The following is a 12,420-nucleotide window of genomic DNA, read 5'->3' as shown; positions in this document are numbered from 1 at the left end:
CCATATAGGGATGGCCGGTTCGCTCACTGGCTGAGCGTGGTGCTGACAACACCAAGTCAAGGGTTAAGATCCCCTTACCGGTCATCTTTTATTTTTTTATTTTTTTAAAAAGATGACCGGTAAGGGGATCTCAACCCTTGGCTTGGTGTTGTCAGCACCACACTCAGCCAGTGAGCCAACCGGCCATCCCTATATGGGGTCCGAACCCGTGGCCTTGGTGTTATCAGCACCGCACTCTCCCGAGTGAGACACGGGCCGGCCCCAGGGGTACAGCATTTTTTGTGCACAAAGCAAAAAATTGGAAAGATAGAATTCTGCATATATACAGCCAAAGCCACACCATTTATAGCTCTGTCACTGGTCCCACTGCCCATGATTTCTGTTCCCCCTATGATACAGCATTGGAGTTAATTCTTAGGTTTCTCTCTCCTCTTTTCTTTCATTCATTTGACAAATATTTATAGATCATCTCTTTTGTGCTAGAAACTTCTATAGGGCTGGGGATACTCAGTGGTGAATTAAACGGACCAAACCTCTCAAGCAGCTATATTCTCAAGCAGGGTGGGAGAAGAATACACACATTAGTATCTGTCAGGTAGGACGGGGATTGGCCGGTTAGCTCAGTTGGTTTCAGTATAGTGCTGATAACACCAAGGTCCAGGGTTTGATCCCTGTACAGGCCAGCCACCATAAAAACAAACAAGCAAATAAACAAACAAAAAACCAAACAAGAAATATGTATGTATGTCAGGTGGGATTAAGGGCTGCTGAGATAGAGTGAGATAGAGGATGACTGTATGACTGTGGGGAAGTGCTATTTTATAAGCTGGCTCTGGAAAGCCTCTCTCATAAGTGAGGTTGAATAGAGACCTGAAGGTAGTAGGGAAGAAAATCCTGTAGCAGTTCTCTTGCCTGAGCTCTGCTTAGAGGTGCGCACCATGTGGCATCAGAGTTCTGCACAAGGACGTGAAGTGGAAGGTGCAGGAGTAGACCTCAGCTTGATAGAAGTGTGAGGCTGCTGAAAAACAGGATGGGGACTTCTCTCTTTTTTTTTAAAGATGACCGGTAAGGGGATCTTAACCCTTGACTTGGTGTTGTCAGCACCACGCTCTCCCAAGTGAGCTAACTGGCCATCCCTATATAGGGATCCAAACCCATGGCCTTGGTGTTATCAGCATCACACTCTCCCAAGTGAGCCATGGGCTGGCCCTAGGATGGGGACTTCTCTCTTTTTTTTTAAAGATGACCGGTAAGGGGATCTTAACCCTTGACTTGGTGTTGTCAGCACCACGCTCTCCCAAGTGAGCTAACTGGCCATCCCTATATAGGGATCCAAACCCATGGCCTTGGTGTTATCAGCATCACACTCTCCCAAGTGAGCCATGGGCTGGCCCTAGGATGGGGACTTCTCTGAAAGCACTGAGTGGTCCCTCTCACTGGCACTTTCCAGACAGAAGTGGACACAACTTCTTGTTGGGAATACCGTGAAGTTGATCTCTCCAAAATCCCTTCCCAGGATCTAGAAATAAATATAGATATAAAAGTTCCCTCACTCCATCCTATGAGAAAGCCTGAAAGCAGCAACACCCCAATAGTAATAAGCACACCTAGCACCCAGATCTTGGTTTCCAAACACCACACTCCGCTAAGCAGAACCAGGGCTCCTTGATATGGCCAGTTCCAGGGCTGGTTCACAGAAAAAACAAGACAAGCCTGGAACACTTTGTTGTACTTCAAGTGAACAACAATAACCTCACTAGTAATTGGACAGAAAGACAGATGAAATACAATGAAAAGAACATTGAATCTGTGACATTCTGGCCTAAAATACATAAATGGGGTCTAATTCAGAAACATCAGACAAACCCAAATTGAGAGACACTCTACAAAATAACTAGCCTATAACCTTCTAAAATGTCAAGGTCATGGAAGTCCCCAAAAAACTGAGAAACTGCACCAGATTGAAAGAGATCTAAGAATCTACAATAAGTGCCCCAGGCAATTATTTTGATGCTAAATGTCTGCTCACTAATGACCGTATATAAATTTTCAACTGGTTAGCTCAGTTGGTTAGAGTGCAGTATTATAACACCAAGGTCAAGGGTTTGGATCCCTGTATCAGCTAGCTGCCAAAAAAAAAAAAAAAAAAAAAAATTTCTTTTCCTCCAATGATCAGAGAATTTAATGTCATGGGAACAAAGCTCCTTGGGCCTCAACCAGATCCTTACATACCATGAGAGTTCAACGCCTTGCTTTAATTTACTACTGCAAAGCCAGGTCCTGTTTTCCCGCTACTTGAAATAAGATGCAACTTCCTATCAGGGACCATGATAGCTTCTTCTACTGTCAGAGACAAGGCCCCCCCGCCACCCCCCAGAGGGTGCCACTGAAATAAAAATTCACTATTTTATTCTTACAGTGAAATGCTCTAAGAATGCTTATTTTTCTTGTTTCCTGGGGCCTATGGGACATGAGAGATTTATCTGATGTTTGTGGTGTTCCTCAGTTCCAGCCAATGAAGGCTATATATACACATAAAGTTGAAGAAGATGAATATAGAAACTACAGTCTTGGTTTTTGTTTGTTTTTAACTGTGGTTTCCTCTAGAGCATGAGGCCAGGGTTAGAAGAAAAGGACTTTACCTATGTATTCATCTATTAATTTATTTGGACTTCTATTTTTAAATATTTTTCCATATGTTTTGAAAATAATTTTTAGGGGCCGAGCCCGCGGCGCACTCTGGAGAGTGCGGTGCTGGAAGCGCAGCAGCGCTCCCGCAGCGGGTTCGGATCCTATATAGGGATGGCCGCTTCGCTCACTGGCTGAGCACGGTGCTGCCGGTCTCAAAAAAAAGAAAATAATTTTTACCGTTAAGTATGAAATACTCATTTGATTAAAAAAAAAAAGTAAAAGTACCCATGCCGATATCCTGATTATAATATTGTACTATACTTTTGCAAAACATTACCACTGGCAGAAACTGGATAAAAGGTACATAGATATTTCTGCATTATTCCATATAACTGCACATGAATCTTACAATCATCTCAAATTCAACAGTGCAATACCGCTGCCACCACAGGGCCCACCTGGGGTCCTGAGGTATGGAGCCAAAGACTGGACCCCCTCCCACAACCAGGCACACTGCTGCCACCACCAGCAACTAGGCAAGGAACATGCTGAAAACATCACCTCCATGTGGGTGGCCCACCACAGCCACCATAATAACCACAGCTGCCACGAAAGTGGCTAGATGCCACAACCACCATGCAGATGGCCTGCCAGCCACTGGAGAGCATTGACACAAGGAGAGTCACAAGTACAGACCAAAGAAAAGAAGAGGATGTCTCTCTCCACAAAGCCCATTCCAGAGTGACAGAAGAAGCACCTGCTCTACGATAATACTGGAGTATCTGAATGCCTCTCAGCGTTGGACATATCATCTAGGCAACAAATCAACAGAGTAACCATTACTCTTTCAGAAGAAGAGAAGAAATCTAGGGTTATCAGAGGAGGGAGGGGGGAAGGAGAGGGGGATGGGGAGAGATTGGACAAGGGGCATAAAAAATAAGTACAATTTGTAATAATATATATGCTAGTAATATTGATTTGATCAACATATGTCAGTGTTGAACCCCCAAAATATGTATAATCAATTATGATTCACTAAAAATTAAAAAAAAAAAACCCAAAAGCCCCAATGCAATAAAAAATAAAGCTGGTAAAAAATTGGTTTAAGGGCTGAAAAGTAGCCACAACCAGTTAGCATTCCTGAAGAAACACAGGTATGAAGTACGTAGAATTGTTTTCAAAATCTGGTTAGAAAACTACTCTCTTTATAAATAGGTACAGCCACCCTTTGGGAAACAAATTTGACAATAAATAACAAAAGCCTTAAATTCTTTAATGCCATTGGGAATTTATCCTAAGGAAATAAGCCTAATCGCCCAAAAAACAACAACAAAACACCAAACCAAAACCTGAATGCACAAATATTTTCATCACAGTGAGAACCTAGAAACAACATTAAGAAAAATCCAACATAGAGTAGTGATGGAGTATAGAGCAGCATATTTTATAGTCATAAACATGTATGTGAAGAAATTTTTTTAGTGGGAAATGCTTTGTTACAATGTTCAGAGAAAAAAACTAGATAACCACCCAGTATATGCAATAGAGTCATAATTAAGTAAAAGTGTATAGACTTAGAAAATGTACAAAAATGTTTATAGTGGCTGTCTTTAAATGGTGAAAGTACAAGTGATTTTCTTTCTAGTTTTCAGCATTTTCCAAAATATGTTTAATGCTTATATATCACCCTAATATGGAAAAACACTAAACTTTATTTAAAAAGAAAACAAAGCAATTCCCATATTTCCAGACATTGGCCAGTGTTCCTGGTGGTCTGCCCTTGGGTCTATCACTACTGGCAAATCAGAGAAAATTAAGACTCCATGAGGGCAGCATTGTCCTTCCCATACAGGGACCTATCAGCCTGAGAAGGCCTAGCTCTGACTCTGCAGATGCTATGGGGATCTTGAATTCCAATCTCTCAGGGCCCTGCAGGTGAGCTAGGTACCAAGTGGTATCTCCTTATCAGAACCTATATCTACCATCCTCCCAAACTGGAAACTTTGGGGTGTCATGTCCTGCCAGACACAGGGAGTTTATAAACTCTCTGGTTAACTAGTTGAGAATTTAAGACTCAAATTTAAAATTGATGGTGACTCATCAGTCAAAAAGCCACAGGATGGAGGCAAGGGCCCTCTGCATCAAGAGTCAGGTCGATGAGAAAGGGTCAGGCACATTCACACCCAAGCACGTGGACAGGAAGACCAGCTATGAAGAGGCTCAGAGACAGCCTGAAAGGTGAGCCAGCTGAGCAAGTGTGTCCTGCAGCCTCTCAGCCCCATCACAAAGAGCCAAGTCCAGAAGGGATGGGCTGTGGAGGGACTAAGGGAAATCATGGAACCAACAGAAACCTAGAGAGTCACAAGGGAAGGCTGGAAAAGAAAATGCTGCAGAATCTTAATCATGCATTCTAACATATAGTATCTTTGTTCTTTTTCAGCAAATGTTCTTTTTTTTTTTTTTTGTCTTTTGTCTTTTTTCCGTGTCCGGCAACGGATCGCAACCCTCAGTGCTGCCCCCGTACCGGACCGGGGACCGGCAACGGGATTGCAACCCTTGGTGCTGCTCCTGCGCCTCGCTCAGCCAGTGAGCGGGAACCGGTCTGTATGTGGGATCCGAACCCTTGGGCGGGAGCGCAGCTGCGCTTCCCAAGTGGTGCACTATCCAGTGCGCCACCGGGCCGGCCCTCAGCAAATGTTCTAATGAGTCCATTAAACAGGAAAACAAGTTTTCTTAAAATTTTTAAAGTGAGGTTCTCTCTTCCAGTCTCACTGTCTACAGAGTTTATGGTCAAAGGTCCGGGAGGTAGGTACTCGTTCAGTGAATTGCAAGGTATCCTTAACTTCTCTGAGCCTCAGTTTCTTTATCTATAAAATGAAACTAGTACCTGTGTTACAGGTGGCCAGGAGGATTTGATGACATAATATGAGTAAAACTTACTACACATGACAGGCACACCATAAGACCTCAATAAATGTTAGCTTCTACTAATAATTAAAATAATTTTATTATCATCATATTCAGGAGATAGTGAATTCCCCATCACAGGAGGTAATTAAGCACAGGTTGGTAGGGAAGCTGCAGAGAGGACTCAAGTACTGGACATAAAATTGGACCAAATGACCTTTTAAGACACTCCTCCCATTTTTGAGATTATGAGCCTCTTAAGGGATCAAGAGCATAATAGAGGGAGATAGAAAGAGACTGCTCTCCTACAGGCACACATTTCCTGACATTTTTCTTTTTAGGGCAAAGAACTAATCTCTTGATCCCCTTCTTTCTCAAATCTTTGAGCCTCATCCAAGAATGGTAGGTCCATCCCCCACAGGGACTAGAGTTATAGCAGTGGTGACTGTGGCCTTATAGTGACCCCTCATAACTCACAAAAAATCCACTCACCAGACTACTAGGTATTGCTTTAAAGTATAACAGTCATAATTTCTATTGCAGACTTGAAGGTAATCATAGCAGACTGAATACATACATTTATCTCTATTCCTCCCCAAAATCCTAGTACAATGACAGTAAAGGAATAAAAAAGATATAAAACCATGAAGACTATAAGAACAGAGGAGACAATAGCAGATAAGAGATGGTAACAACATTCTAGAAGATGGAAAAAGGACGAATGAGTGAGTGGTTAACTAATTCACAGAGCAGCAGAAACTGAAACCTAAGTGCCTGTGAGAGCGGGGAGCCAAGAAAGAGCAGACCAATTTGTGGTACAGATTCTCCAAAGGCTCAGGAACTGAAAATTTTAAGCCAGGTACCTTTGAAGGTAGGAGTGCCAGGTGGGATTGAAAACAAGTGACTTTTCTGAAAATCTGACTAGAGAACAGATTAGGCCCTGGTGCTCCCTACCCCCTGCTCTCTAAGTCAAGCAACCCCCTTCCTGTCACAGCAAAAGTCAGGAGGTTCACTCTGGAGGTGCTGAGAGAAGCCTGCACTTAGGACCCAAGGCTCAGCTAGAATTTGAGGGGATTAAGTTAAAGCCAACCAAGTGCATGGTGAGCCCACCAGGACCCTCCCCCAGTTTGGATCCCAGAATGCTGGCTGCCTATCTCCCCAAGCAAGAGAGTGGGGAGTCCTCTCTAGGCAAAATGAGTTGCCCTCCCCTAAAAGACTTAAGGTCCTGAAAAGGGGTTTCCCATTGTAACTAGCTGACTATCCTGCAATAAAGCTCACCCATTGATTTGAGGAAAGCCCCTAACAAGAAACACAGAGTCTAACACAACTGGATAAAGAAGCTCAAAGCAAACAATACTCCAGAAGCAGAGAGAAACATCAAAAAACAATAACTATAGCTTCAGAAAAAGAAGATAATGCATGTAGAAAAATAGAAAAAGATGTATTAAAAAAAGAACACAGAACAAGTAATGCTTAAAAAACTTTTTTAATTCAACAAAAAAGATAAGTTAACAGTGGGAAAAAATCTCCTGGAAAGCAGACAATAAAAGGAGAGAAAACATAAGAAAATTAGAAGGTTAATTCATGAGGTCCAACTTCTGAATAATAAAATTTCCAGGAAGAGAACAAAGAAAACAGAGAGGAGAAAATTATCAAATAAATAATACAAAAACACTTTCCAGAACTGAAGAGATCTTTTGATTCAAAGTGCCCACCGAGTGCGAGCAAAATGAATGGGAATGAACCAGCATATCCACATTATTGTGCAACACATACACACACCAGCTAAACCAAACCATCCATGTAAGGCCTCAAAAACGAAACTTAATGATATAGACACATAAAACTAAGTTAACAAAAAGAAGAGGGGCAATTATTAACTTCATAAAAAACATTATGGGTTAGCCAGTTAGCTCAGTTGGTTAGAGTACAATGTTGGTAACACCAAGGGTCAAGGGTTCAGATCCCCATACCGACCAGGTGCCAAAAGATAATACATATATATATATATATATATATGTGTGTATATATATATATATATATATATATATTTAGTACAAGAAAGGAATGAAAATCAGAGTAGACTACAGGGCTCAGTTGGGAAAAAGAATGACATGGTCGTGGGCTGGCTGGTTAACTCAGTTGGTTTGAGCATGGTGCTGATAACACCAAGGTCCAGGGTTTGAGCTGGCTGGATCGGCCAGCTGCCAATAAAAATAAAAAATAAGAAATAAGGGGCCGGCCCGGTGGCGCACTGCTACAGTGCACCGCTTGGGAGTGCGGCGGCGCTCCCGCCGAGGGTTCGGATCCCACGTACAGACCGGCCGCTCACTGGCTGAGCGAGGTGCGGGCGCAACACCGAGGGTTGCGATCCCGCTGCCGGTCCCGGTCCGGTACAGGCGCGACACTGAGGGTTGCGATCCGTTGCCGGTCACAAAAAAAAGAGACAAAAAGAGAAAAAAAAAAAAGAAATAAAAAAAATGACAAGGTTATAAACACTGAATAATGAATTAACCAAAAACTGTGATATTGAAGATACTGAAGGATGGAGAGGGGAAGTATGCAAGTGGTAGATAGGGTAAAAGGCTAAATCTTCCATAGGAAGAAGTCAACAGTTAATACCTAAAGTTGAGAAATTAATAATTAAAAGCATAAGTATATTTTTTGGAAATACTGAGTTAACAAAAGAAATAATCAAAAGAATTGCAAAGGGCTGCTTCTGGGGGGCAGGACCAAGGAGGACAACTTCTTTCTCATAAGCCTGGGATATTGTTTTAAAATTACAAAAATAAAACTTTATAAAAACTTTTAAATAAAACTTTTATTTGTTTTATAAAACAAATATATTTCTAGAGAAGAATAAAAGAAAGGAAAAGTAAGCCAGGGGTATAGTGGGCACACAAAGGTCCTGTACAATTGCTAAAGAGGCCAACACATGTCCCGCAATGACAGGGATTTGGTTTTGCTTTCTCTTCCATTGTAAATTAGTTTTTAAATTCTACTTCCAAACAGTTTCCTGCATTTGCAGCTATCCTAGACAACAGTGATCATCTGAGCTTTTGGCACAATCCTGCATGGAATGAAGAAACATTAAAAAAGGAGGATGGTGCCCACTGGCCAGCTGCCAATAAATAAAAAGATGGGGCAGGGATTGAAAAAGAACTCCCTAATTCTGAGAGCTCTCAAGTTTTGGATCTGTCTGAGGAAGGCAGATCCAGCAGATCCTCTGGAAAGTTCCTCCAGCCCCAAGAATTTGAATTTTACCAAACAGTGAAAAATAGTCAGCAAACACTTCCATGAACCCAAATGTACTTTATGCCAGCGACCAAAAGATTCAGACCTCTCTCTTATACAGTCGGAATCAACAGAGCCCTGCACATCAAAGTCTATCATTTCCTAAGTATCTTTAGTAGAAGAATCAGGGATTGTATTCCAAATCCTGCCACTTCACTGCCAAGTGTAGCTGAATGAATAACCAATGCCACCTTTGACAGGAACTCATTCAGCCCACCAATTACCAGTGAGTCAGCCCAGGGAGGGTGTCATTCTGGATGGTGAAAATATTTCCCTGTGGATCTCCAGATGAAGGAAGAGCTTCTGGGCCAGTTTCTACCCTAGACCAGCCCAGCGAAGCAGGGAGGATCTGTACAGCATGGGGTACCATGGGCACCCAAGCTTGGCTCTCACCTGAGGCCCTGCTGGAGAGCTGGGCAAGGCTGTTGCAAAGTCTCTATTGGGACACCCAGGCTCCAGGCCAACTCACATCCAGGTAAGGAGGAGAGACAGATGTCAGTTCTTATGAAACAGAGCTTCCTGCCTTATTTTTAGTCCAAGAGGGAATTTATTTATTTATTTATTTATTTATTTTGGCAGCTGGCTGGTACAGGGATCCAAATCCTTGACCTTGGTGTTATAACACTGTGCTCTACCCAACTGAGCTAACTGGCCAGCCCCTAAATGGTATTTAGAGGAAGAAGTACAGGCAAGTATTTAAGAGCTATGGCTCTGGGGTCACACAGGCCTGGCCTTTTACCCTGACTATAACACCTGCAGGCAGTGTGGCCCAGGACACAGCAGTGTGGTGCTCTCAAGGCCTCTACTTCCTCCTCACAGGACAGGGTGTTGTGATGATCACACGAGATGGTGTGTGTAAACAGTGCCTAGCACACAGGGAGTGCCTGGACATTATTTACTGACAGTATCCTCCAAGCAGGCCTCTCAGGGAAGCATCCCCAAATGAGGCAGGAGGAGTGCTGGGTCTTCAGCCTCTCATGGAACAGATAACCCTCCTTCTGGGATCTACGGTAAGGACAAAAAAAAAAAAAAAAAAAGCAAAAAGCTCCAAACTCTAAAAGTAGCTTACAATAGTCTTATAGAGTAGTCCAGCTTCTGTGCATGCCGCTGCTGTCCTCTGTGGGAACATGCATGGTATTCATGGTTCAGCCGAGCCTGCCTCCTCCCAGGGTCACCTCCAACTCTGCAGCCCAGCATGATCCCCCCATCTGGCTCTGAAGAATCACTGCAGCGGCTGGATTACTCACTTGGCATTCAGCACACACTGCCATATTTGTCTCTGTGGATATGCCAGGACCTCAACCAGATTGCAAATTCAAGAGCACAAGCTGTTTTTTCCTTATATTGTAGTTCCCACATTTCCTGGCATTATATCTTACCCATAGCAGACATGAACATATTCCTAGAACTACAGGATGGTGCTCTCAGTGAAGTGTCCCAGCACAACACGCTCCTTAATGTTCACTTGTTTATCTAATTGAGAGCCCCAGCATCTCCTCTGGAATCCCACTTACCTCATCCAGCTGTCTCTTCGTCTCTTCTTCCATCCTTCGAATGTCGTCCATGGTCAGGTCAACCCACTTATCAAGCCAACAGAACAGCTGCCTGTGGAAGTTTGTAAATAGACGCTTCTCTTGCTAAAAAAAGGAGGAAACCGTGTTAAAACCCAGAAGGTGATGGCCACAGCTACAGCCCTCCTCCCCATGGTCTCTAATCGCTAATACCCACACTCTACTGGAGAAGTGGGGTGGGGTGATGCCTGGCTGGCTTATCTGGATCAGCCACAGTGACTTTTGCCTTCACGTGTCTAACAGCTATGGCTTCAAGTAGGACGGAGATCCCAAGGAAAGATGGGTGCCTACCTAATAGCTAGGCTCTTTGCCCAAAATTCTACCAAGACAGGCAGCCCAGGAACTCCCAGCCAAGCCAAGGCTCCAAAACAACTGCCAAATTTCCTCCCTGCCTCTGGTGCCTAATGCCAGGCTAAAACTGGCCAGCAGCTATGAAATGTGGCCCAAGAGTGAGGTTCCCACACATTAGAGAATTAAAGGGCTGTAACCCCTTGGGTCTGGGAATTCAGGGAACTAGAGAATTTGGCTCGCAGTGCCTCTTGCCTTTTAGCTTCAAGAAAAGAGAGACTAAGTTTTATGTGTAGTTCAATCACAGCAAGTTCCTTCCTGTTTCCTTCTTTTGCCTCAGTTTCCTTCCCTGTCACATGTGGTGCCCCTAGATAAACACTATTAAACTGTAAGACAGTTAAATACAAGGGAAAGTAGGGCTCCAGGAAACCAAACTGAAACAGTCTAATGTTGGCAACCTTAGGATACAGGTCACACGGGCTGTATGATTTTTTTCTTGTTGGGCCAAACAGCCCCCCACCAACACACACACATGGAGATCACTGGGAAGGCCTCACCCTGGTCACTTACCTTATGTATAAAGTTTTCCACCTTGTTCTGTAGGCCCCACCACTTGAACTTGACAGTAACCAGTTTGTATGCACACATATATGGGCAGTCTTTCTGATTTACAAGTTCTTGCTGCGTTAGAAACATACCCACAGGCAGGCTGGTAACTAACAGGGCAGACTTCAGGCTGTCCCTTAGCCCAGCCCCAGCCATTCCCCTCCTCCATAGGGAGACACCCACCCACACCTTGCCCATTCCCCTGGTGGTGAGGATGTGAACTGCACCTTCCAATTTGGGCCCAGGGGTCCTCGGCCTGTTTTGATAGATTTAAATTTTGCTGGGTCTTCCTCTGCCTTGTAGTCCTGAGAGTAGAGAAGTTGTGGAATTGGGGTTGGGGGCAGGGAGGGGGGGAGGGGAGAAAGAGAGGGGAAGACCAGGTTTTTCATTAGAGTATATACTTCATACCAGTTCTTTTTTTTTTTTTTTTTTCCTTTTTGTCTTTTTTTCATGACCGGTAACGGGATCGCAACCCTCGGTGTCGCGCCTGCACCGCGCTCAACCAGTGAGCGGACCGGTCTCTATATGGGGTCCGAACCCTCGGCGGGAGCGCCGCCGCAGCCACACTCTACCGAGTGCGCCACCGGGCTGGCCCTACTTCATACCAGTTCTTGATGCTGCTGGTGCACAGCAAATATGGAGAAATGTTATAAACAAGATGTAGAACTGTTTACATTTGCCTTGAGGAGAGTTCTATGTGATTTTCTCTGTTAGGGTCTGTTTTCAATTTTACCCAGTATGAAAGTGTCATCAGACTGTACAAGCAGTCAGATATTTCTAGTGTTTAAGACAGAGATTTTGGGGCCAGCCCGGTGGCGCACTGCTACAGTCCGCCGCTTGGGAGCGCGGTGGCGCTCCCACCGAGGGTTTGGATCCCACATACAGACCGGTTCCCGCTCACTGGCTGAGCGAGGTGTGGGAGCAACACCGAGGGTTGCGATCCCGTTGCCGGTCCCGGTCCGGTACGGGCACGACACTGAGGGTTGTGATCCGTTGCCGGACACGAAAAAAGACAAAAAGGAAAAGACAGAGATTTTCAGGGCCGGCCAGGTGGCACACTCGGTAGAGTGTGGCGCTTGGGAGTGCAGTGGCGCTCCCGCCGAGGGTTCGGATCCCATATAGA

The 12,420-nt window shown here is 44.2% G+C and overlaps 1 protein-coding gene across 1 annotated transcript in view; it reads right to left on the bottom strand.

Annotated features, from left to right (window-relative positions):
• Positions 1-11,686, bottom strand: part of LOC103608653 (phosphatidylinositol transfer protein alpha isoform-like) — a 16,091-nt gene extending 4,405 nt beyond the window's left edge. The window contains exons 1-3 of the mRNA XM_008593059.1: positions 11,525-11,686; positions 11,262-11,372; positions 10,347-10,469 (exon numbers count right to left, since the gene is read on the bottom strand). Coding sequence (XP_008591281.1) covers positions 10,347-10,469; positions 11,262-11,372; positions 11,525-11,686 — 396 coding nt within the window. The remainder of the gene's footprint in view (positions 1-10,346; positions 10,470-11,261; positions 11,373-11,524) is intronic.
• Between the last annotated feature and the right edge of the window lie 734 nt (positions 11,687-12,420).

Source organism: Galeopterus variegatus, unplaced genomic scaffold (assembly GCF_000696425.1).
Source record: "Galeopterus variegatus unplaced genomic scaffold, G_variegatus-3.0.2 Scaffold155, whole genome shotgun sequence".
NCBI classification, from domain to species: domain Eukaryota; kingdom Metazoa; phylum Chordata; class Mammalia; order Dermoptera; family Cynocephalidae; genus Galeopterus; species Galeopterus variegatus.
Note: the sequence above shows the minus strand (reverse complement) of the source record. Positions and strands in the feature narration are given on the sequence as shown.